Source organism: Mirounga angustirostris, unplaced genomic scaffold (assembly GCF_029215605.1).
Source record: "Mirounga angustirostris isolate CCGP_5_RB_7025 unplaced genomic scaffold, mMirAng1.0.hap1 SCAF_16, whole genome shotgun sequence".
Classification (NCBI taxonomy): domain Eukaryota; kingdom Metazoa; phylum Chordata; class Mammalia; order Carnivora; family Phocidae; genus Mirounga; species Mirounga angustirostris.
Genome location: NW_026991724.1, coordinates 12,717,910 through 12,740,074, shown reverse-complemented (window position 1 = coordinate 12,740,074; position 22,165 = coordinate 12,717,910). Strand labels below are relative to the sequence as shown.

Here is a 22,165-nt window from a genome sequence, read left to right as displayed (position 1 = left end):
CTCTAAGGGGTCAAGGTGACATTAGGGATTATAAAAAAGATGCTGCAAGTGCCTGTGAGCCCAGGTTGTGCAGCAAGCTAGGGGGCCACCACAAACTCCACAATGATTTGTCCACAGGCCTTGCTCAAGCACAGTCAAGGGACCACCAATAATCAGATGTGCACCATACACAAATTGCACCTGCTGATGAGAACCAGGATGTCGTGCTCCTGCAACACAAGCCTGCATACAGCAAAAGTCCCAGGGTGGCATTTCGGTCCATGCTTAGCAAATCCCTTCTTGCTGTGGGCATCAGGACAGAGGGAGCTGACAACACTCAGATGAGCTGTCCCACCCGAAATCCAAAGCACCAGCTCAGAGGCCTCATGCCATACTCCAAACATGATGGCCGGCTTATACACCTATCCTACTTGGGGCCTCTCTCTGCGTCCCTCTTCACCTCTATTCTGTCTGGTGGCTGTCCTGAACACTCCTGGCCAGAAAATAGGCAGGGGCTGCCACAGGGATCTTGAGCAAGTGATTAGCGACAACATCAGGATGGGGAAGAAGCTGGCCAAAAAAAAGACGGAATTTCCAAAAGGTAAATTTCTGTGTATTCACGCCTAATCCTTAGAAGTTGTGTAAACAATTTTTTTCTACCTTCCCCCATCAGTTGCACAATTTTTGTCTAGTCCAAACGTAATTTAAAATGAGGTAGGTAGTTTCTCTCTCCTCTGCCTTTGTCTTTGTGGTGACTGTCGAGGCCTGTGCCGTGAAAGCACCGGTCTCCCGTGCAGGCGGAATGCCGGGGGTGGGCACTGGCGACTGGTGGAGCGTCTCAGTTGGCTATCTTCTCAATCTCGTCCAAATCATCCGTGTCCAATCTTTCTATTTTCTTATCTGGGGAGAAAAATGAGAATTCAGAGAGCAATCAACGCAGGGCTCCCATGGAGACACACACCTAGGGAAGGGACAGCACGGCAGGGAGAGAGGAAACACACAGGGTTCTGCCCGGCCTAGGAACAGGGCCATGCCTCTGGCCACAGCCATCTTTCCCTTGACCCCAAAGACTCCCGGTGCCTGAGCAAGGGACAGCCCTAGGCCCTTCGGCCTGGCCAGGGGGGCACTGTCATTTGAGTCCCTGGCCCGGAAACCTCACCAGGTGTGCTCTTTGAGACTTCCATACTGTAGGAAAGGAGGGGACTGTTCCAGGGACACAGGCTTCTCTCGGGGCCACGGGAGAACCCACCCTTCCCCCTCCTTTGGACTCCCCCTGTAAGGAAGGGCCCTGGCGGGGACCACTCCCAGCCACTCACTAAAATGCTCCTGGATTCTGTTGAGGATGTTCATGCTGTGCTTGCTGTCAACCATGTTCACTGCCAGGCCCCTCTTGCCAAAGCGGCCCGTGCGCCCGATCCGGTGCAGGTAGGTCTCGTTGTCCGGGTTCCCATCCTTGTCCACGGGGAGGTCAAAGTTGATGACAACAGAAACCTGTTCGACATCAATACCTGCACGAAAGACAGGTGGAGAGGAGTCAGGACGGGAGACGAAAACCACCGCCAACCAAGCGAGGCTGAAATGCCCCAGCTTCAGGTGGAAGGAAGAGTCTGGGGCAGGCCGGCTCTGGGATTCGGGGACGGGGGCACGCAGCAGAACCCAGAGGGAAAAACAGAACTTGGGCAGGTGCTAACAAAATTACACTGCCAGTGAGCGAGCCTCTGCTAGACACCAGTACCTGGAGATGCAGCCAGAACCTCAGTGGGGGCCCCAGAGAGAGCAGGCACTGTCCTGAACCAGTGAGATGCTGGTCTGTGTCCTTCCAGCATCGGGGCCCCTGGCTTCTGTGACAGTTCTTATCTGCCGGGGGAATCCAGTCTCTCCAGCACCAACCCCACGTGGACTCCCTCAAACCAGTGGAGTGCCCTGTATAGGAGGACTTCCCTGCCGACCCGGGGCCTGGCGGACAGACGCATTCCCTGCTCACCGCGGGCACACACGTTGGTGGTCACCAGCACCTTCTCTTTGCCCTCTCGGAAGCGCTCGATCACCGCAGCCCTCTGCTCCACCATCATTTCGCCACTCAGCAGGGCCACCTGGTGGCCTTCTTTTGAGAGCTCTGCTGCCAGCCAGCTCGCTGTTTTGCGGGTCTGGAGTGAACAGAATTGTTTTAAATGAATATTTTTAATGTTAAAAAAAAAAAGATACCTGCAAAAAAGTGGTTTATTGCTGTTAAAGTACATGAAGACCTGCTGAGTTGAGTCAGCAGGAAAGGCTTAGAAATTTCACAAATAATTTTAGCCATGTCATTTTTTTTTTTTTTTGATGAATTACTTAAAATCATCTTAGTGTTCAGCTAGGAAGAGTGAGGTGTGAGCCAAAGGTCTTCATTCTCAAATAGTCTATATTCTTTTTTTTTTTTTTAAGATTTTTTTTTTATTTATTTGACAGAGAGAGACACAGTGAGAGCAGGAACACAAGCAGGGGGAGTGGGAGAGGGAGAAGCAGGCCTCCCGCTGAGCAGGGAGCCCGATGCGGGGCTCGATCCCAGGAGTCTGGGATCATGACCTGAGCCGAAGACAGATACTTAACGACTGAGCCACCCAGCCACCCCAATGAAATAATTATAAAACATTAAGAATATAGACTATTTGAGGGGTGCCCTGGGTGGCTCAGTCGTTAAGCGGCTGCCTTCGGCTCAGGTCATGATCCCAGACTCCTGGGATCGAGCCCCGCATCGGGCTCCCTGCTCAGCGGGAGGCCTGCTTCTCCCTCTCCCACTCCCCCTGCTTGTGTTCCTGCTCTCACTGTGTCTCTCTCTGTCAAATAAATAAAAAAAAAATCTTAAAAAAAAAAGAATTATTTCATTGGATGTTATCTGGAGTATTTTCCAAGTTATCTCTAAGAAGTAGAACCTAAGAAGGTTCAAATCTTCACAGTCTTTCCCTCATAACTTATTACAATCTGAGAATACTCCCTGAGGCAGGTGGAGGCGATTCATCATTTCCTTTCTGGTCACACAGGGCACCTGGTCCTCCTCACCACTGACGAGCGGGCTGAGAGGAGGGGCAGGCACCCCCTCCAGTGCAGCTCCTCCCCAGGCAGGCCTACCGCCTCCACTGCTACTCACATGGCAGAAGATCATGGCCTGAGCAATGGTGATGGCCCCGTAGAGGTTACACAAGGCCTGGAACTTCTCATCTCTGTTATTGCACAGGACGTAATACTGCTTGATGGTGTCCAATGTCTCCTCCTCGCGCTTCAGTTTGATAATGTTTGGGTCTGGGACCACTTTCTGGGCAAACTTCCATACGGAGTCTTCGAAGGTGGCAGAGAAAAGCAGCATCTGGCAGTTCCGGGGCAGCATCCTGCAAGGGAAGACCCAGGTAGTATGTGGCATGATCCCGAGTCTTTCCCTGGAAGGAACAGAAGAAAGCCGCCCCGGCTTGCATGGTCTACATGCCGAGGAAAGTGGCAAAAGGGGGAGGAGAACAGCAGGGAGGAGGTGAGAGCAGCCATGGGGCAGGAATGGGGCTGGTGTTAGATTCCCTAAGTCTCCTTCCTCAACCCACGGTCAGTGCTGATGAGGAAATGGCCCATCGAACAAATGCTTCTGGAAGTACTAAAGTAAAGAACCTGACGGGAGCAAGAAGAAGTGTTTGAAGTAAAAGGAGAAGATGCTGCAGATCAGGAGGCTGAGAAGTTCCTCTTGGCTCAAGAGTTCCTACCTCTGGATGCGGATGCTCTGATCTTGGTGCCCCTGAGTAGCTATCATCACGTCGGCCTCATCCAGAACAAACACCTTGATCTTCTTGGGGTCAATGAACTTGAGCTTGGCGCACCAGTCCAGAACAGTCCCAGGGGTGCCAATGACAATGTGCTCACTGATCTTCTGACCTCTTTCCACTGTGGAGACAAGATGTTTTCTGTGGGTATTTCCATGGTAAAGCCAGCTTTCCTCTTTGAGAAAATCTAAAGCTATGATGTATTTTAATGCAACTATTTTGATGTTTGCATTAATATCTTAAGGAAAGGTTATAATATCATTATAGTATTTAATAATGCTGAAAAGACATCGTAAGGATAGAAACAGTGACAAGATGAAAGCCTCTTCAGTAGTGTTCTTGTCCATTCTCTGTAGTCATCCAGTTCTCTTTCAAGGAGGATCTGTTATCTTTCTTTCTTCTCTGTCAGCATCATTCCCCCAGCCCGAGGTTGCACTTCCTCACAAGCTCTCTCCAGTGCACTCTGCCCCTCAACTATCCTGGCATCTACATCAAACAAGCCGGTTGCCTTTACACACCCCTTGCCCAGGTCAGAAAATAGGATTCATCATGAATGGCTTTGCTTTCTCAAACACAAACTGCTTCTCTTAGGTAAAGTGCTTCCCCAGACAAGACCTGGTGGACCATGGTACATTCTTGACCGTGTGCGGTTTGAAACTGAGATGTGGCTCTTCATTTTGAATTAGATGGCATTTATAGATTGAATTTAAGTCCTTTAATTACAACCTTGAGCTGACATACACAAACTCCTTCTAACCACTGCCAAAATTTTGCCCAAATGTGAATGTTGAGTCAATTCAAAGCCAATAAATGCTGCCTCTTACTTCTGTTAAACAAACCAATTACTGCCTCCCACAACAGTTACTCAGACTCTGGCATTCTAACTTCGACCCAAACTGCAAAATTTTAAATGTATTATGATCATCTTCCACTAAGTTTTATAATCGTACTACTTTTTAGAAGCAACTTCAAGTTAGTATTAGGATATTGTACGCTGAGTGGATTTCTATGAGTCATAGTTACACGTGTTAAAGATTCATGGCCAAACTTTCAACACTTTTTAAATTACTTAAATATTGTTAATTTGTTGCAAAACAAAAGTAGGAAAAATGAATAAAGAAAAAATAATAAAAATAAGCTCCAAACAAAAAACAAGACTCTTAAATACAGAGAATAAACTTGTTTGCCAGAGGGGAGGTAGGTGGCAGTTGGGTGAAATAGATACAGGGGATCCTTTACATTTATTACACTTATTTTGATGAGAACTGAGAAAAATACAGAATTGCTGTATCATTATATAGCTGAAACTAATAAAACACTGTTAATTATAACTCAATTAAAAAAATTAAATGCCAGGGCGCCTGGGTGGCTCAGTCGGTTGAGCGACTGCCTTCAGCTCGGGTCATGATCCTGGAGTCCCGGGATCGAGTCCCACATCGGGCTCCCTGCTCAGCGGGGAGTCTGCTTCTCCCTCTGACGCTCCCCCCTCTCATGGGTCTCTCTCTCTCTCTCTCATTCTCTCTCTCAAATAAATAAAATCTTAAAAAAAAAAAATTAAATGCCAGAGTTAATTGTCATGAATATTCTAGAACATTTTTGTTCTTCTAATATCATTAAAAAGAAATTAGGCAATTAAACAAATCCAGAATGTGCAGCATTTTATGAGCAACTGGTCTGGCCTGTTCAAAAAGTCAGATGTACTGGGAGGAGGCGGAGGTGGAGGGACTATTCTAGATTTAAAGAAATGTAAGATACACAACACCAAATGCAGTGCATCCACACCAATTTGATCTTGGTTCAAAAACAAAATCGCCATAAAGACTATGGGACTTTTAGGACTATCGGGGAAAAATAAAAATGGACCAGATACTAGTTATTAGAGAATCTGCTAATTGTCTTGGTTGTGATAAGGGTTTTGTGGGTATGCTGAAGAACGTCCTATTATGAGATGCATGCTAAAGTATTTATTTAAAAAAAATTTTTTTTTAAAGATTTCTTTAAGGGACACTTTGGTGGCTCAGTGGGTTAAGCATCTGCCCTCAGCTCAGGTCATGATCCCAGGGTTCTGGAATAGAGTCCCACATTGGGCTCCTTGCTCAGCAGGGAGCCTGTTTCTCCCTCTGCCTGCCGCTCCCCCTGCTTGTGCTCTCTTTCTGACAAATGAATGAATGAATGGAATCTTAAAAAAAAAAAAAAAAAGAATTTTAAGTAGGCTCCACTCCCATTGTGGAGCACCATGTGGGGCTTGAACTCACGACCCTGAAATCAAGACCTGAGCTGAAATCAAGAGTCAGCTGCTTAACTGACTGGTAGCCATCCAGGTGCCCCAAGATTTTATTTCCAAGTAATCTCTACACCCAATGTGGGGCTTAAACTCACAACTCTGAAATCAAGAGTCACATGCTCTCCTGACTGAGCCAGCCAGGTGCCCCCATGCTAAAGTATTTAGGAGTAAAGATCCACAGTGTCTGCAATTTACTTTCAAATGTTTCCCCAAAAACATACACACACATATAGAGCAAATTTGGTAAAATGTTAAATTTTCAAATCTAGGTGAAATGTTCATTTTTATTTCAACTACTGTATATGTTTTGAAATTTTTAAAATAGAAGTTGTTAGGTTAATGAACTAGGATCATATATTCATACTCACATTTATTGCCTCGGACAGCATAAGCTAGCTTCAGTTCAGGGTAAAATTTGCCCATCTGCTCAATCACTTTTCCTGTTTGAAGGGCGAGCTCATAAGTTGGGGAGAGGCACAGACACTGGCAGGGAGAGAGTGCAGAGTGAGATGTCAAGGGCAGTGGGGAATCACCATCAGGACTTATTCCTCCAGCTAAGGCTGAAGAAGAGCATGTAAATTAAAGTGCACGCCATTTGATTCTTTAAGCTGCAAAGTCATAAGTTAGAATTCGTAAGGTTAGAACTCTGGCTGGGTAAATACACTTGAAAATAGCTATTGGCCACAGGAATATAAAAACCCACATGAGAGCAAGGATCTGAAATTCCAGGTGGAGATTAGCTTCCTTTTCACTTACTCAGAAAGTTCTCAGAACTTTCCAAAGGATGATAGTTGTAGATGGAAGAGGTTTTTTCTTTCTTTCTCTTTTTTTTTTTTTTAAGATTTTATTTATTTATTTGACAGAGAGAGAGGGAACACAAGCAGGGGGAGTGGGAGAGGGAGAAGCAGGCTCTCCACTGAGCAGGGAGCCCGACGCAGGGCTCGATCGCAGGACCCTGGGATCATGACCCAAGCTGAAGGCAGATGCTTAACGACTGAGCCACCCAGGCGCCCTAGAAGAGTTTTTCTGAAAGTAAAGGTGCCAAGCCTGTCAGCAGTATCTCAGAACTGGCAAACCATGGAAAGGGAATAGGATGCATGTTGCTACTGGAAGATCAACCATATTGTTTGTGCTAGACAAGGTGTTCTGGTTTATGTAAAAAGTAATATGCATCTTGGCTTTCAGTCCATCAAATGTAATTTCTAGCTACACATTAGCAGAAAATCCAAATTTACCAAGCCCTTACCTGGGGGTATCTGTTTGCAGGTTCTACTTGGCTGAGCATGGCCAACACAAAGGCAGCTGTTTTACCAGTGCCAGACTGAGACTGGGCAATTAAATTCTGTGGGCTGCACAAGAAAACAAACTGTTTAAGGGCTTAAATCTCAAGTATCCTTTTAGTTAATAACAATGAAGAATAAATTAGTTTACGGAAGGAGGCTTTGATTTCTGCAGTAGTTACACATGCTTGCCCCACAAACAAAGCACCACAGAGAGAAGACTGGTGGGATTTAAAGCACTCCATATCTTTTATTCTCGACACGGCAGCCAGTGATTCTTTTAAAATGTGAGTCAGCACATGTCACTGCTCTGCTCAAAAGCCTTCCAGTCATTCCCCATTTCATTCAGAGTAAAAGTAAAAATCCTGTGTTACAGGGTCCCACCTGATCTGGCTCCCTAGTAGTTCTCTGTTCTCAGCTCCTACCACCTGCTCCCTTACCCACCCCCACAAAGGCCTTGGTGCTGCCCCAAAAGCATGCCAGCCATTCCCCATCCCAGGGTTTCTGTAGTCTGCTGGGACAGCTGTCCCCAAATGACATGTCAACTCTCTCTCCTTCAAGGTTTTGCTCACACACCACCTACTTGATGAGATCCTACCCTAAGCACTTGATTAAAATTGCAACCTACTTTGAAATGCCTTAAAAAATGAGGTATTGGTGGATAGATATGTGATAAAGTACAGTAAAATGTTAGTGACAGCGTCTAGGTGATGGACATACGGATGTTCACTATAAAATCCTTTCAACTTTAGGGCACCTGGATGGCTCAGTTAAGCATCCAACTCTTGATTTTGGCTCAGGTCATGAGATCTAGCCCTGTGTGGGGCTCTGTGCTGGGCATGGAGCCTGCTAAGATTCTCTTCCTCTCCCTCTGCCCCTCCCCACCCCACTTTAGTGCTCTCTCTCTACTCTCAAAAAAAAAATCCTCTCAATTTTGTTTTTTGACAATTTTCATAATATAATGTTGGGGGAAAATTGCAGTCAGTTCCCTTGGTATTCCTGATCTCCCTTATTATGCTCTTTTTCTCATTAGTATTTATCACTTTTTTTTTTTAAGATTTACTCATTTGACCCACAGAGAGAGAGCACAAGCAGGGGGAGTGGCAGGGAGGCAGAGAGAGAGGGAGAAACAGGCTCCCCACTGAGCAGGGAACCTGATGCGGGGCTTGATCCCAGGACCCTGGGATCATGACCCGAGCCAAAGGCAGATGCTTAACCCACTGAGCCACCCAGGCGCCCCAGTATTTATCACCTTCTTTAAAAATAGCTTTTAAGTGTACAATTCAGTGGCATTAATTACATTTACAACTTTCTAACACACTATATACTATATATATTTATTTTTAATAAAAATACATTTAATAAATTTAATAAAAATAATCTATACTCCAGATTAAGCTCCTTATAGGCAGGAATTTTGGTCTGCTTTGTTTACTAATGTAACCAAATGCCTAGGATAGTATGTTACATACCTGCATTCAATACATATTTGTTAATGAAGAAAGGTACTAGATAATTCTCTCAGGTCTCTTCTAACATTGATGATTTAAAAATTGAACATACTTAGAGGTGCATAAATGGAATATTTATTTGTTTCACATTGGTCATTCGTATTTATAGATCTTAATGCTTTTCATAGATGCTCAAAGTGTCAAGCTAAAAAGAGACATTATTCATCATGAAAAAAGTCACTATTAAGACACAGAACAAAGAAAAAGAAAATACAGACCTAAAATGTCTATTTTTAGACTATATGAGAGGAGTTTCAGGATTTAGGATTATATGCAGTACAACTTTACATAATCATATATAATGTAGGGATCAGTTTTTATAACAAGTTCCGCATGCTCTTGAATGTTCTTGCTCAAAATGTGGTCTGAAACTAGCAACATCAACATCACTTTAGAAGCTTCTTAGAAATAGTGAACCTCAGATGGACTGAAATGAGAATCTGCATTTTAATAAATTCCTAGGAGATTCATGTGCCTATGAAAGTATGAAAAGCACTGCACTACAAAACCACCTTAATAATTACCCTATTCTGGTTTCCCAGAATCCTACTTGGTTTTTGCTTACTGTATTTGACATAATACATTTTATATATCCATCTAATGAAAGCATGGTGTATATGAATGATGAATGTTTATTTACCAACATAGAAAGATAACCATCTAAGTTTTTAAAAAGCATTTAAGATTTCATATGGTTCCATTTTTTAAAAAAGGTATAAATATGTGAGTTTATGTAAAAAAAAGTCTAGAAGTCTCTAAATATTAGTATAGTGGGTGGGGGAAGATTACAATTTTTCTTATTTGTTATTTTCTAACTTTGCTAAAATAAGCATGTATTACCAGTATAGTTTTTTTTAAATAAATAAATTTTTAAAAATGGAAAACTAAAAATGGGATAGAGTTGTATCAGGATACATACGGCTCAGCAAGCATCAAAGGCAGTGCATTCTCTTGTATCTTGGATGGACGATTGAAGCCCATGGCATAGACTCCCTGGAGAAGCTGTGGTTTCCTGGGAAAACAGAGATGAAAGTCACTGTCTCTTTGGTTGAGGAACGAAGTCAAATGTCTGAGGGACTTTTTCCTCTCTTTCTTACTGTTGTTACACACAGTTTACTTACAACGAATAATACTTGAATTGTGCACTTGGCACAATTCACATTACCTGGAAATTTTACTTAACAGCCCAAAGCAGCTAAATTCTTTCATTAAACTTGTATTAGCTAGCAGCAGCTCTTTCTGCCCATGGTCCTGTGCTCCTGCTTTAAAAAAAAACCCCATTTTTGCATTTAAAAAAAAAAATTAAAAAAATAAACTTGTATTAGCTAAAAATGTTCTGTGATAAAATATACACACACATACACACAAACATAATAGGCCTAGGGTCTCTAACACAAAGGAGAGAGTCAGAAAGTAAACACTCACAGCCGAAGCTCCTCAAAGGACTTCACTGAGTAGAGTGGGGAATTTGGGTCCCGCTGCAAGACTTCCACCTGGTTTGTGTTATCCACAAGGTTGCTTCTGATCAGCTTGTTGAGTAAGGACTGGGCAGCTCTGTCCTCTGTCAGGAAAAAGACAACAAAGAATTTCATCTTTGTAATTTTTTTTGAGAGCAAAGAATTTTAAAAGGCCATGAAATCCACCATGAGCTCATCTGAATTCACTTGTCATTGGCATTTAAAGCACTAACATGTATTCATGCTAGGACTTCTAATTCAAGACATATCATAATTTTGACTTATAAATAGAATTAAAATTGCTTTTTTAAAGATTAAGATTTTGATACTGATATCATGCAGTTGGGCCTCATATTCCTCTCCAGGACTCTATTCCAAACCCTCCTTTCTGGAGGTTATCTACTCTTCCTATGTCAACCCAAGTACTTACTCCCCAGTTTGTGCTCAATAGAAAATTGAAAATTATTAGCTTGGCCCAATGAAAAAAAACCCAGAAATTAAAAAGTTTGTATCTTGATATCATATAAACTGTATGTTGTTATCCACCTTTAATGTGTCCAAATAGCATTAACTTTAGTAGACAATGGGGATGCGACTTAAAATTTCTTTTATAATGCCCTGTAAAAGATCATCATTCAGGGCATATTTCCTGCGACTGTTGAAGTCCATCAGTTGCTCAAAGTAAAATTTCTCTAAAATGTAAACATTGAGAATTCCTTCAGCAACAACTATGTTGAGTGTTTATTAGCACTATGACTCCCATTAAAGTCAAGCCAAGTTGGGTATAAAAATGAAGCTTTGTAACAATCTATTCTCTTAGGACTGTAGAACCTCATGGGCATAGCTCTAGGCTGTGTTACCTTTCTCTTCTTCATCTGCCTTCTCTGCATTAGCATTGGTCTTGACAACAGCACCTTTATCAGACACAAAGTGGCCGTCATTCAATATTACATCCCATACCCAACAGCTGAGACAATTCAAATTCTATGAGACACTAGAAATGTAAAGGCCTGGGGAGCAGAAAAATAAATGAGGAAACCAAGCCACAGATAAAAGCATTTTATTGTTCTTAAATAAACAAAGGTATGAAACAGTGTTGCTTATATTTCAGTTCTTCCCTATTCCGAGTCCTCTCATGGTACATCAAACACTAATGGGACTTTCCCTCATAGCATGGGTATTTCTGAATGTTACAGAAGATGATCACAGCAGGCAATGATCACAAACCACCTTGATGCTCAACGGAGGAGTATCTATGCAAACCATATTTCATCAGTATATGAACACTGTAATGCCATTAAGATTCTATGTATATAAACTGTTGTTTAATAGAAATGTATATTCAAACAACATTGTAGGTATGAAAAAATTACAGAAAAAGATTGTAAATGAATTTGGAATGAGGTAAATGTTACTATCCACCCCCCATAATATTATGTACATCAACAAAAATTTAATGGAAATCTTGGATTTGGGGTAGACATTTCAGAATGGCAATAGGTTAACTCTCAGATTGCTCATACTTTGTTGTATGTTCTCATGGTCAGTATATAAGTCAATTAGGCAATCTCATGCTTATTTTAAGCACAATACAAAGCAAAACAATCCAGCTTAGTTCCCAGATCAAATGATTGCCACTTTCTGCCAGCCCCCTGCTTTGGTACATATATAATTTTTTTTTCCAGATAGTTATTATGTCAAAGCAGAAATACTAAAGGAAATCACATTTGTTTTCAAACTAGCTTTTACTCACCATTGGCATCTGGTTTGATTTTCTCTTCCTTAAGATGCAAGTTGCTCAACTAAATGGAGAATATGGGGGGAGGGGGGAAAGTGTCAGGAAAATCACTTAAAAGATTTTGAATCAACAGAGCCTCCCCAGTGAAGCTGGGGAGAAATGAGCTACTCTCAAGATCTATTCATTAAGTTGTTCTGCTGGGCTCCTTTTGTCAACTAAATGAGTGAGAATAAACAAAATTTCCCATAAACATAGAAGTAGAAAAAGAACTGGTTACATAAATGACTCAAAATCCACACTCCCTAATTACAGTTCCTAGAGAAAATTATAATTTATGAGTTTGCTTAATGCCCTGATTACAAAGACTCTCTCAGTAGAATACCATTTGTCATTCTCTCATATTCCAAACAACAGGAAATTTTAAAAGATCTTGGAAAATGCAGTCACACTTCAGACAAGAACATCAAGGTGGGAGGGCTGCAACAAAAAGCATCTGTGAACGGGAATCAGTTACGTTGCATGATAGGTTTGAGCTTCAGGACCGCAATATGCTGATATGCACCCTCATATTCAGGTTGCCTTGTTCTTTGCCTTGTGGTGGAAGTCTAATATTTGAAACTGAACAGTCTGGGGCATTGTGGCACACTGTGTAATCAAAATACCTAACAATCTGAAGTAGGAATACAAAGGAAGGGTCAGAGCAGAGAGACATTTCAGAGAAAGAATTATTAGGACTTTGATCAAACACCGTAAATTAAGCATATCCTGGCAGGACTTCTCTCCTCTAGCAGAATGAAAATACCCTTTTATTTGTCAGTTTCACCTCATAAAAGCTGGGGGGAGGTGTAGAAAATACCTTAAGGACAGGAGTATTTTTATTTAATTGATCTTTGGATCTAGCACAAAGCAGGTGCTCTAATCATAAAATATTAAGTGGGGCTTAGGACATCATCTAGTGAAGGGTAAGAATGAAAATGGCTATTTCTTAAAGCACCACCTACAGTGGTTCTTTATGTTTTGAGGTTCATTCTGCCTTTCCTCTAAGTCCAGGAAAGGGGAAAGGCAAGAGAGGTATGAAACAAACGTCTCTTTTAATGGATGGTTAGTTGGGATGGAGGAACCACACTTCTATTGTTGGAAACTGAAAAGGGAGTTTCTGGTGTCTCTGCTTTGGTGTTAGGGGAAGGAGTAGGGGGGAACACACTGGAGAGACTGGCAAGAAAGGAAATGGCAAAAAAGGAAATCATCATAAAGCAGTAAAAATCCTTCATTAATTCCACATGATAGCAAACACACTAACAGACAATGAATATGAAGTGACCAGCGCAGTGCATGATACACAGCAGGTAGGTGTTCAGTATATTTGGTCTTCTCTAAAACACTTCTCCACATCCTACCAACAAACCCTGTTTAAAAACGTGTAGTATCCAGGTCTATTAAGAGGGAGAGAGAGAGAGATTGCGCAGCCAGGGGTAGAGAGAGAGACAGACAAACATACAGACAGACTGCCTGACTTACTGGCAATATTTACAACAGTTAGGTTAATAGTACTCACTCCTAGGGTGATAATTGCTAGCTAAAACAAATGATAGGGCTGAGGTATAAGTGAGTTAATGAAGTATAAATGAGTTACAAACATCTATTACTGTAAAACATTTTAATACCCAATGATAAAAAAGACAAACCATTCTTTTGTTGATATACTGTTCAAACTGAAGTTAACAGAGTAAAGTAACAGTGAAAGTAACTAAAATGCAATATGTAGTAAAGGTGGTAGTAACAATGTAAGTGAAACCAATAGATGTTTTGATTACAACGTATCAGGATTCTGGATAGGTTCCAGCGGAATCTAAAAACAGGAATCTAAAAACAAACTCGCCCCTCACTTGGCTCTGGGGACCTCCAAGCCCGTAAAGCAGAGACAGTGAAGTCTGTATTACCCAGTGCAATGTCCGTGAACTGAACACTGAAACTTATATTGAAAGTACAGTTTAGATACCTTCCTTTGCTCTATTTACTTGGACCAAAGAGGAGAAACCAACTCCTCTTGTAACTTCGTCAGAAACCATTCTGAAATTAACCAAAAGGCAACAAAGCAAAAAATCCACTTTTTAATAGCCATATTTTCAATGCCTTTAATATTTTAGTTTTTAAGATATGTTAAAATAATTGAAAACTCTACAGTTACACACTGCATTTTATTCAAAAGCTACGTAAGAAAGGATTCTTGAGACATAAAAGATTTAAAGGTAAGTTAACTATACAGAATAGGGATTATCTTTGGCAAAATGGTGAAGTAGAGGACATAGAGTAGGGTCATACTCATCAGTTTTCTTATCTGTTTGCCCTCCTCTAAAAAGAAATCTCCCAAAGGAACAGAGGGGAACAAAGAGAGGAGCCACGGGGGGAGGAGGAAATAAATATAAATAGAATCTAGTATTTTCTTATCTAAAATAAATAAGGCATGAAGCTTAATGAATATTTAAAATACAGTAACCTTGCACTATACACATCACTGTCACCTATGTCGTGCAGTGTCCTCAGTGAGAGTTCCGTAAGGCAGAGGGTAACAGAGGCGTCTTTACTCATTTGCTCAGTTTTGGAATATTGTGATCTAATTTACTTGTGCATGGTTAAGTAGATTCACAAATCTTACCCAGGTTCAACTATCTAATCCATAGAATATGGACAAGTAATTTAAAAGATTCCTGCAGGGACACCAGGGTGGCTCGGTTAAGCGTCTGCCTTCAGCTCAGGTCATGATCCCAGAGTCCTGGGATCAAGCCCCACGTTGGGCTCCCTGCTTCTCCCTCTCTCCCCCTCTCTCTCAAATAAAATATTATTTAAAACATTAAAAAAAAAAAAGATTCCTGCAAAGGAACTGTGATTTATGCATAATAACAATTGCGGGCGCCTGGGCGGCTCAGATGGTTAAGCGTCTGCCTTCGGCTCAGGTCATGATCTCAGGGTTCTGGGATCGAGCCCCACATCTGGCTCCTGGCTCGGTGGGGAGCCTGCTTCTCCCTCTCCCTCTGCCTCTCCCCTGCTCATGCTCTCTCTCTCTATCTCTGTCTCAAATGAATAAAATCTTTAAAAACAAAAAAACAACAATTGCTATTACTTACGTAGCACTTATAACAGGCATGTCCATAACTCAGTGAGGTAGGTATTATGATTATCTCCATTTGGAAACCGAGGCACAGAAAGATTAAGCGATTTGCCCGAAGTCATATAACTAGTAAACGATGGACCTAGAATACAAATTCTAGACTGTCTGGCTATAAAGGCTAAGGTTTTAACCTCTACAGAATGGTGCCTGTCATAGTTAATACTAATCTCATAGAAAATAATCATTTTAAGGATGATACAACGGTACAGCCACTCTGGAAAAGTCTGACAGTTCCTCAAAAGTTAAACATAGAGTTATTATATAATCCAGAAATGCCACTTCTAGGTGTATACCCAAGAGATTTGAAATGTCCACACAAAAACTTGTACATGAATAATCACAGTAACATTATTCATAATAACCAAAAAGTAGAAACAATCCAAATGCTCATCAATGGACACTGATGAATGGATAAATATGATATATCTAGACACTGGACTATTATTTGGCAATAAAAAGTAATGACACCTACTGCAACAGGGACAAACTTTGAAAATATTATGCTAAGTGAAAGCAGCCAGACACAACAGACCACATATTGTATGATTCAACTTATATAAAATATCCAGAATAGGCAAATCTAAAGAGACAGAAAACAAATCAGCAGCTGCCGGAGAAGGGTGGGGAGAAGGGAGTGACTGCGAAAGTTTGAGGGAACTTTTGGAGGTGGTGGAAATGTTCCGTATCTTGATTGTGGTGGTGGTTACACAACTGAATGCCTTTGTCAAAATTCACTGAACAAGGGTGAGTTTTACTATATGTAACTTATACCTCAATAAACTTGACTTAAAAATTGGGCCAGCCCAAGAGATCCAACAGTCAACTAGTAAGAATTCTTGAAAGAGGGCAAAGAAAAAACAAAGGTGGAGAAATGAACAACAAAATATTTCAAGAAAATTTCTCATAACTTAAGGACAAGAATTTTCCAGATTGAAAGGACCCACCCAGGGGCGCCTGGCTGGTTCAGTCAAAAAAGCATGAACTCTTGACTTTGGGGTTGTGTGTTCGAGCCCCACATCGGGTATAGAGATTACTTAAAAATAAATAAATAAAGGATGATACAACCCACCCAGGGCCAGCAAAATGGATGAAAAAAGACCCATACCAAGATTCATTATCATGAATTTTCTGTATACTGGAAACAAATAGAAGATTCTTCAGGATTACAAAGAGAAAAACAGGTCACATCAGAAATCAGAATGATCTCAGACATCTCAATAACCAATAAAGAAGTCTAAAAGACAATGAAACAATGCCTTTAAAATTTGGTAGGAAATTAATTTCCAACCTACAGCTCTATACCCAGCTATCCAAATGATAGGGCAAAATAAGGTATTTCCAGAAATGCAACAGTATCATAGAAAACAAACAAAAAAAAACTTGTGAGACACCTCTAGAAAACTGATGGGTGGTTTCACCAAATCAATAAAGATGGAGAGAGGGGATAGAGAAAGGAGGGGATCCAACACAAGAGAAGAGTGAATCCCCAGAATGAAGGTGAAAGGAAATCTGCCTGTTCCCCTCCAGTCACCAAAATGAGTTCTGCTCTAAGCATAGGGAGAACTAGTCCAATATGAAGTAGGCTAAAAGACCTAGGGGAAATAGAATTAACAGAATACTTTTTTTTTAACTGAAGATTTTATTATTTATTTTAGAGAGAAAGCAAGCGGGGGGAGGGGAGAGAAAGAGAATCTTAAGCAGACTACATGCTGAGTGTGGATCCCCATACGGGGATCGATCTCACCACCCCAAGATCATGACCTAAGCTGAAATCAAGAGTCAGACGTTTAAATGACTGAGCCACCCAGGCGCTCCAAATTAATACTTAATGTGTCTGAACATCCTGAGATAAACTAAACAATTAGCAAAGAGCTTGGGGTCGAGTTGGGATAAGTACCAAAAACATGAAGCAAAAATGCAAGGCAATTATAAATTCCAAGGAAAAACAAAGTTTTATAGGAAAGTAAAAGTATTCATAAGCTACTAATAATGTAAACATGAAATACTGATCTAACTAAAATTATAATGAAAAGGTAGGGAGTGGGAAGGTGTGCATCTGTGGTGGAAAAAGAAAGGAGAAAAGAATCAAAATCAGAAAAAAAAAATCAAAATCAGTAAATACCTAAAACTGAAAATTCAAAAACTAGCAAAACAAACATGCTATTTAGAGAACAAGGAGGTCAATGATGTAAATTAGCTTCAAAAGATCTATTAGTTGTCTCTGAGGAGGAAAAAATTGGTGATGGTGGAACCAGTTTTAATTTTTTTTTTTAATTTTTTATTTATTTGCGAGAGAGAGAATGAGAGACAGAGAGCATGAGAGGGAGGAGGGTCAGAGGGAGAAGCAGACTCCCCGCTGAGCAGGGAGCCCGATGTGGGACTCGATCCAGGGACTCCAGGATCATGACCTGAGCCGAAGGCAGACGCTTAACCAACTGAGCCACCCAGACGCCCAGTGGAACCAGTTTTTAAAACTATTTGACTCCGGGCGCCTGGGTGGCTCAGTCGTTAAACATCTGCCTTCAGCTCAGGTCATGATCCCAGGGTCCTGGGATGGAGTCCCGCATCGGGCTCCCTGCTCAGTGGGGAGCCTATTTCTTCCTCTCCCACTCCCCCGCTTGTATTCGCTCTCTCGCTGTCTGTGTCAAATAAATAAAATATTTTTAAAAACTTTTTGATTCTTTTAATTATGTGCATATATTATCAGTTATATAAAAAATAAGACAAAGTCCTTGTTCTCAAGAAATTCACAGAAATAAGTACTAACAGAAGTAGGTTCAAAGTACTATCAGAACTTAAGAGTGTTTAGGTGGAGGAATTAATTCTACATAGTCACGTTTAAGTCATCTCTTGGTTAATGTGTGTGAGGCCCAGAATAAAGCTAAGGTGATCAGAAGAGGATTTACTTACTGACTACCAGGCCTACAGAGTCGATCATTCATCATCATTAAGCGAGCAAGGAAGTACACAAAGACGAGTAAGCCACGGTCCCACAGCCCAGGAAGCTCAGAATCCAGAGGTGGAGAATGACACAAAGGTGATTATAATCCAAGTGGGGAGAGTGCAACAATCTACAATCAGTCTCGATTCCCGGAAGACAGGCGGCTGGGCTCTTCATCCATGGGAGCACTCACCTGCTCTCATGTAACCCAGGAGGCGGATGGATAAATAAAGCCAGTTCAGGGTCCAGGCTCCATCCTCACACGCACTCCATACCCGTCCTGACCAAAGTAGTGAGTGTCCTATCCAGGAGTGATCCCCGGCCAAAACTGACCCCCTGACCCTTTTACGGCTGAAGCCAACTCACCGACTCGGCCGCCGCCTCCTGTTCGTCCACCGCCAGAGCCCACGAGTCGGTGGCCATGGTCCCAGGCGCCGGTGAGACGCTGGTGCTGGCAGACTCCCTGGCTGGGGCGGCGCGATCGTGGGCTCCCTGGGGTCGCAGCAAACCCAGCTCCAGCCCCACCGAGGGAGAAGTCATTCGCTCAGGAGCTGGGGACCGGAAGCGGCGCGCCGTAGTGACGTCAGATCTGCGCCCGCCCAGTCGCCCCTCGCCCGCTTCGAGCTGTAGTTTCCATCGCTTTTAGACCCACAACCCTGACCCCTGCTTAGCTCAGCCTTTCTTCTCTAACGTCCAGAAACTCTGACTGCCAACTGGCTCTCCAACCCACGAGCAAAACCACTTTCCCACCCAGCACGCCGGCATAGAAGCTCATATAGATTGAATATATCAAAACACAACCATTACAGATACGGTAGTCACCAAAATGCGTATTGAAACAACATCTTAAGGTTGGTCATTTTCAGTGTTCAGGGGTTGGCAGTCAGCCATGTCAAACACCATTTGGTTAAAAATTTATCCCGCAAACTATGTGGCAACACCACTTACAGGAATGTCACCTTCAAAAATACTCAAGGAAGGTGCTAGGGAAATGTGTTCCAGCTAGAGGATCGGACACAAGAAAAAGCAAGGAGGTTTGTGTCTGAAGGACATTCTGGTGGGGATTGACAAGAGCCAGGGATGAAGAGATTGGTAGGAGATAGAGGCAAAGGGCCATGCAAAGCGGCTTAATGAGCAAATGAGTTCATCCCAGGGAACTCTTCCCCATCTGGCATGACTTTTGGAGTTAGCTGTGCCTGGGTTGGAATCCCAGCGCTCCCATGTAAAAGTTGCGTGATTGGGAGAATTTTTTAAAAGGCAAAAAAAATCTTGGGCTTTAAAAGAGGTAAAATAAGGATTACGTGTGACACTCCCTTTCCCTTAACGGGAAACAAGGTTCTCTCCCCCTTGTTACTTCACTATAAAGAAGCTGGGCATTTTCCTGCAAGCTGAGAAAATGAATCCCCACTTACCTCTCTTTGCCATTATTCTACTTCAGTAAATTAATTTCAAGCAGTAGTGGGCTCTATGTGGGATTTTACCTGTAGAGTATGAGTAAGAATGTTCAGGAAAGGGTAAAACACTTCCAGGCAATACTCTATTTGCCATGATTCTTTTTCTCCTGTACCCTTGAGGGGGTTCATTTGGTGAAGATTTTTTGGAACCTACAGGGGAGGATGTTCAAAAAGAAAAAGGCAAACACACAGCCAGAGAAGCCATGACCTACATCTCATCATATCAGAAGCAATCCTAGGAATATTTTGCCAGCAAAATTATATTGATCACAGGGCTAATGGAGGTTATGGATTTTTCTTTTTAAGTTTAATGAGTTTAAAAAAGAAATCATCCAAGGTTCAGGACTGTATATAATAGGATCCACTTGTGAAAAAGAAAACCCTCATGTGCTTGTAGATACTATAGAAAATGTATGAGATACACACAAATCTGCTAACAGTAACTGCTTTTAGTGAGGCGCTCTAGAAATCTGGGGAAGGAGAAGACTTTCTTTTCGTTGTGTACACTTCATCCTCTGAAATTTATTTTCCACGGGCATATTTTCCTTTTAAAATTGTATTTCAGACAAACAAGAAAGGGGATAACATAATAAACATCTAGGTTCCCATGTTAGGGCTTAAGAAAGAAAACAATTAAGATTTGATTGAAGCCCCCAAGAGACAGCAGCTCTCCTGAATTATGGTGCTTATCCTTCCCATAAATGCTTTTTACCATGTGTTGCTTTCTCTATTTAAAAAAGAAAACAGGGGTGCCTGGGTGGCTCAGTTGCTAAGCGTCTGCCTTTGGCTCAGGTCATGATCCCAGGGTCCTGGGATCAAGCCCCGCATCGGGCTCCCTGCTCTCTGGGAGGCCTGCTTCTCCCTCTCCCACTCCCCCTCTTTGTGTTCCCTCTCTCACTGTGTCTTTCTCTGTCAAATAAATAAATAAAATCTTGGGCGCCTGGGTGGCTCAGTCGTTAAGCGTCTGCCTTCAGCTCAGGTCATGATCCCAGAGTCCTGGGATCGAGTCCCACATCGGGCTCCCTGCTCAGCAGGAAGCCAGCTTCTCCCTCTCCCACTCCCCCTGCTTGTGTTCCTGCTCTCGCTATCTCTCTCTCTGTCAAATAAATAAATAAAATCTTTAAAAATAAATAAATAAATAAATAAATAAATAAATAAATAAATAAAATCAATCTTAAAAAAAATAAAAAAGAAAACAACCCAAAACTTAATAAGCATCAGGATGCTAGGGTCTCCTGTCTCCACCCCCAGATACCAGCACAAGGCGAGACACCTGCTAAGAAGAAATCCGACTTCCAAAGCAGAGCGTGGAGAGAGGAATCAAAGTTATAAGAGCAGCTGGATTAGAATGCAGCCTCCTGCATTTACTCCCACATGACCTTGGCAGCCTCCGTATTCTCTGAAGTCATGGTTAAGTACCCACTGCATCATTCAATGATTCAACAGTCAAAAGGTTATGTGATATAGCGACTGGCCTATGGCGAAGGCTTGATAAATATTAGCTATTATTACTATTCCTGGCTCTCCCTTCCAGGGGTAGGGGTGAGGAAGACGCCTAAATATGGAAAAAGAGGTCTTGTTTCTAACCTCAGAGATACTCACATCGCCCACAGGCAAGGCAAGTGGAAAGCGCCCCAGGGCGCGGCCTCGGATGCGGCCAGGAGCCCCAGCCATCGCCCCTCAGCGTGGCGGTTACCTCCACCAACTGCCCACTGCCCCAACCTCATTGGCTGAGGCCTGGAAGCTGGTCCGGCGAGCCAATCAGCGGAGGGGACGGCACAGCCTCCGGCAAGCGTACCCAGGTACCTGGGGGCGAAAGGCTGAGTCTAGGCTCCAGCAAGGTGTCCCTTGTGCATTGAACTTTGTCATTTTTTGCTGGATATCCAGCTCCTTTGCTAGACTGGAAACTTTATGAGGGTAGGGCAGTGTCTGCATTCCTTAATGGTGACCTTCAGGGACTAATGCATAATTGACACCCATTTGGTGAATGACTAGATGAGGAATACACATCCCCTAAGTAGGTCAAACTTTTAAGTCTTTATCTCTGAACAAATAGGTGAAGAAGCTCATTCCTAGTTTATGCCCTTGCTACTCCAAGTGTGATCCTCCTCCTCCAGCAGCAGCTGCAGCACAGATATCAGTACCTATGGGAGCCCATTAGAATGCAGAATCTCAGGCCTCACTCCTAGACCTACTAAATCAGGATCTGCATTTTAAGATATCAGGTGATTTCTTAACAACTTATGGTCTGAAGAGTATTCAGTCACTCCCATTTGACCTGATAGCAAATAAATGAACGATCTAAGTCCATTTTATAGATGATAAAAATATTTTAGGTGCCATGGGAGAATTAGAATCTAGGACTACATATTTCCAAAACTAAGTATTTAAGTTGTACTATCTTGAGCTCTATTAGCTTCCCAATCTCCCAAGAGGTTCAGCGAATGTTTTACTTCAGAGTGAGCCATGTATAGAGCATGGGACTCTTAATCTCAGGGTAGCTGAGTTCAAGCCCTACATTGGGTGTAGAACTTATTAAAAAAAAAAAAACAACAACAACATGGGGCGCC

The 22,165-nt window shown here is 42.3% G+C and overlaps 1 protein-coding gene across 4 annotated transcripts; it reads right to left on the bottom strand.

The window, feature by feature from the left end:
* Positions 1-570: 570 nt before the first annotated feature.
* On the bottom strand, positions 571-18,692 carry DDX19B (DEAD-box helicase 19B). Of its 4 annotated transcripts, XM_064581442.1 has the most exons (12): positions 18,508-18,692; positions 12,047-12,095; positions 11,154-11,207; positions 10,262-10,397; positions 9,756-9,848; positions 7,292-7,394; positions 6,414-6,528; positions 3,705-3,882; positions 3,107-3,344; positions 1,964-2,126; positions 1,296-1,487; positions 571-879 (listed from the first exon to the last, which is right to left on the bottom strand). In XM_064581442.1, exons 1-12 carry the CDS (start codon positions 18,679-18,681, stop codon positions 818-820), a joined length of 1,557 nt encoding a protein of 518 aa, XP_064437512.1. In that variant the 5' UTR covers positions 18,682-18,692; the 3' UTR covers positions 571-817. The 4 variants fall into 4 exon arrangements, with proteins under 4 accessions (XP_064437512.1, XP_064437515.1, XP_064437514.1 ...); XM_064581445.1 differs by lacking the exon at positions 7,292-7,394; XM_064581444.1 differs by lacking the exon at positions 12,047-12,095 and having other exon boundaries at positions 18,508-18,683.
* Between the last annotated feature and the right edge of the window lie 3,473 nt (positions 18,693-22,165).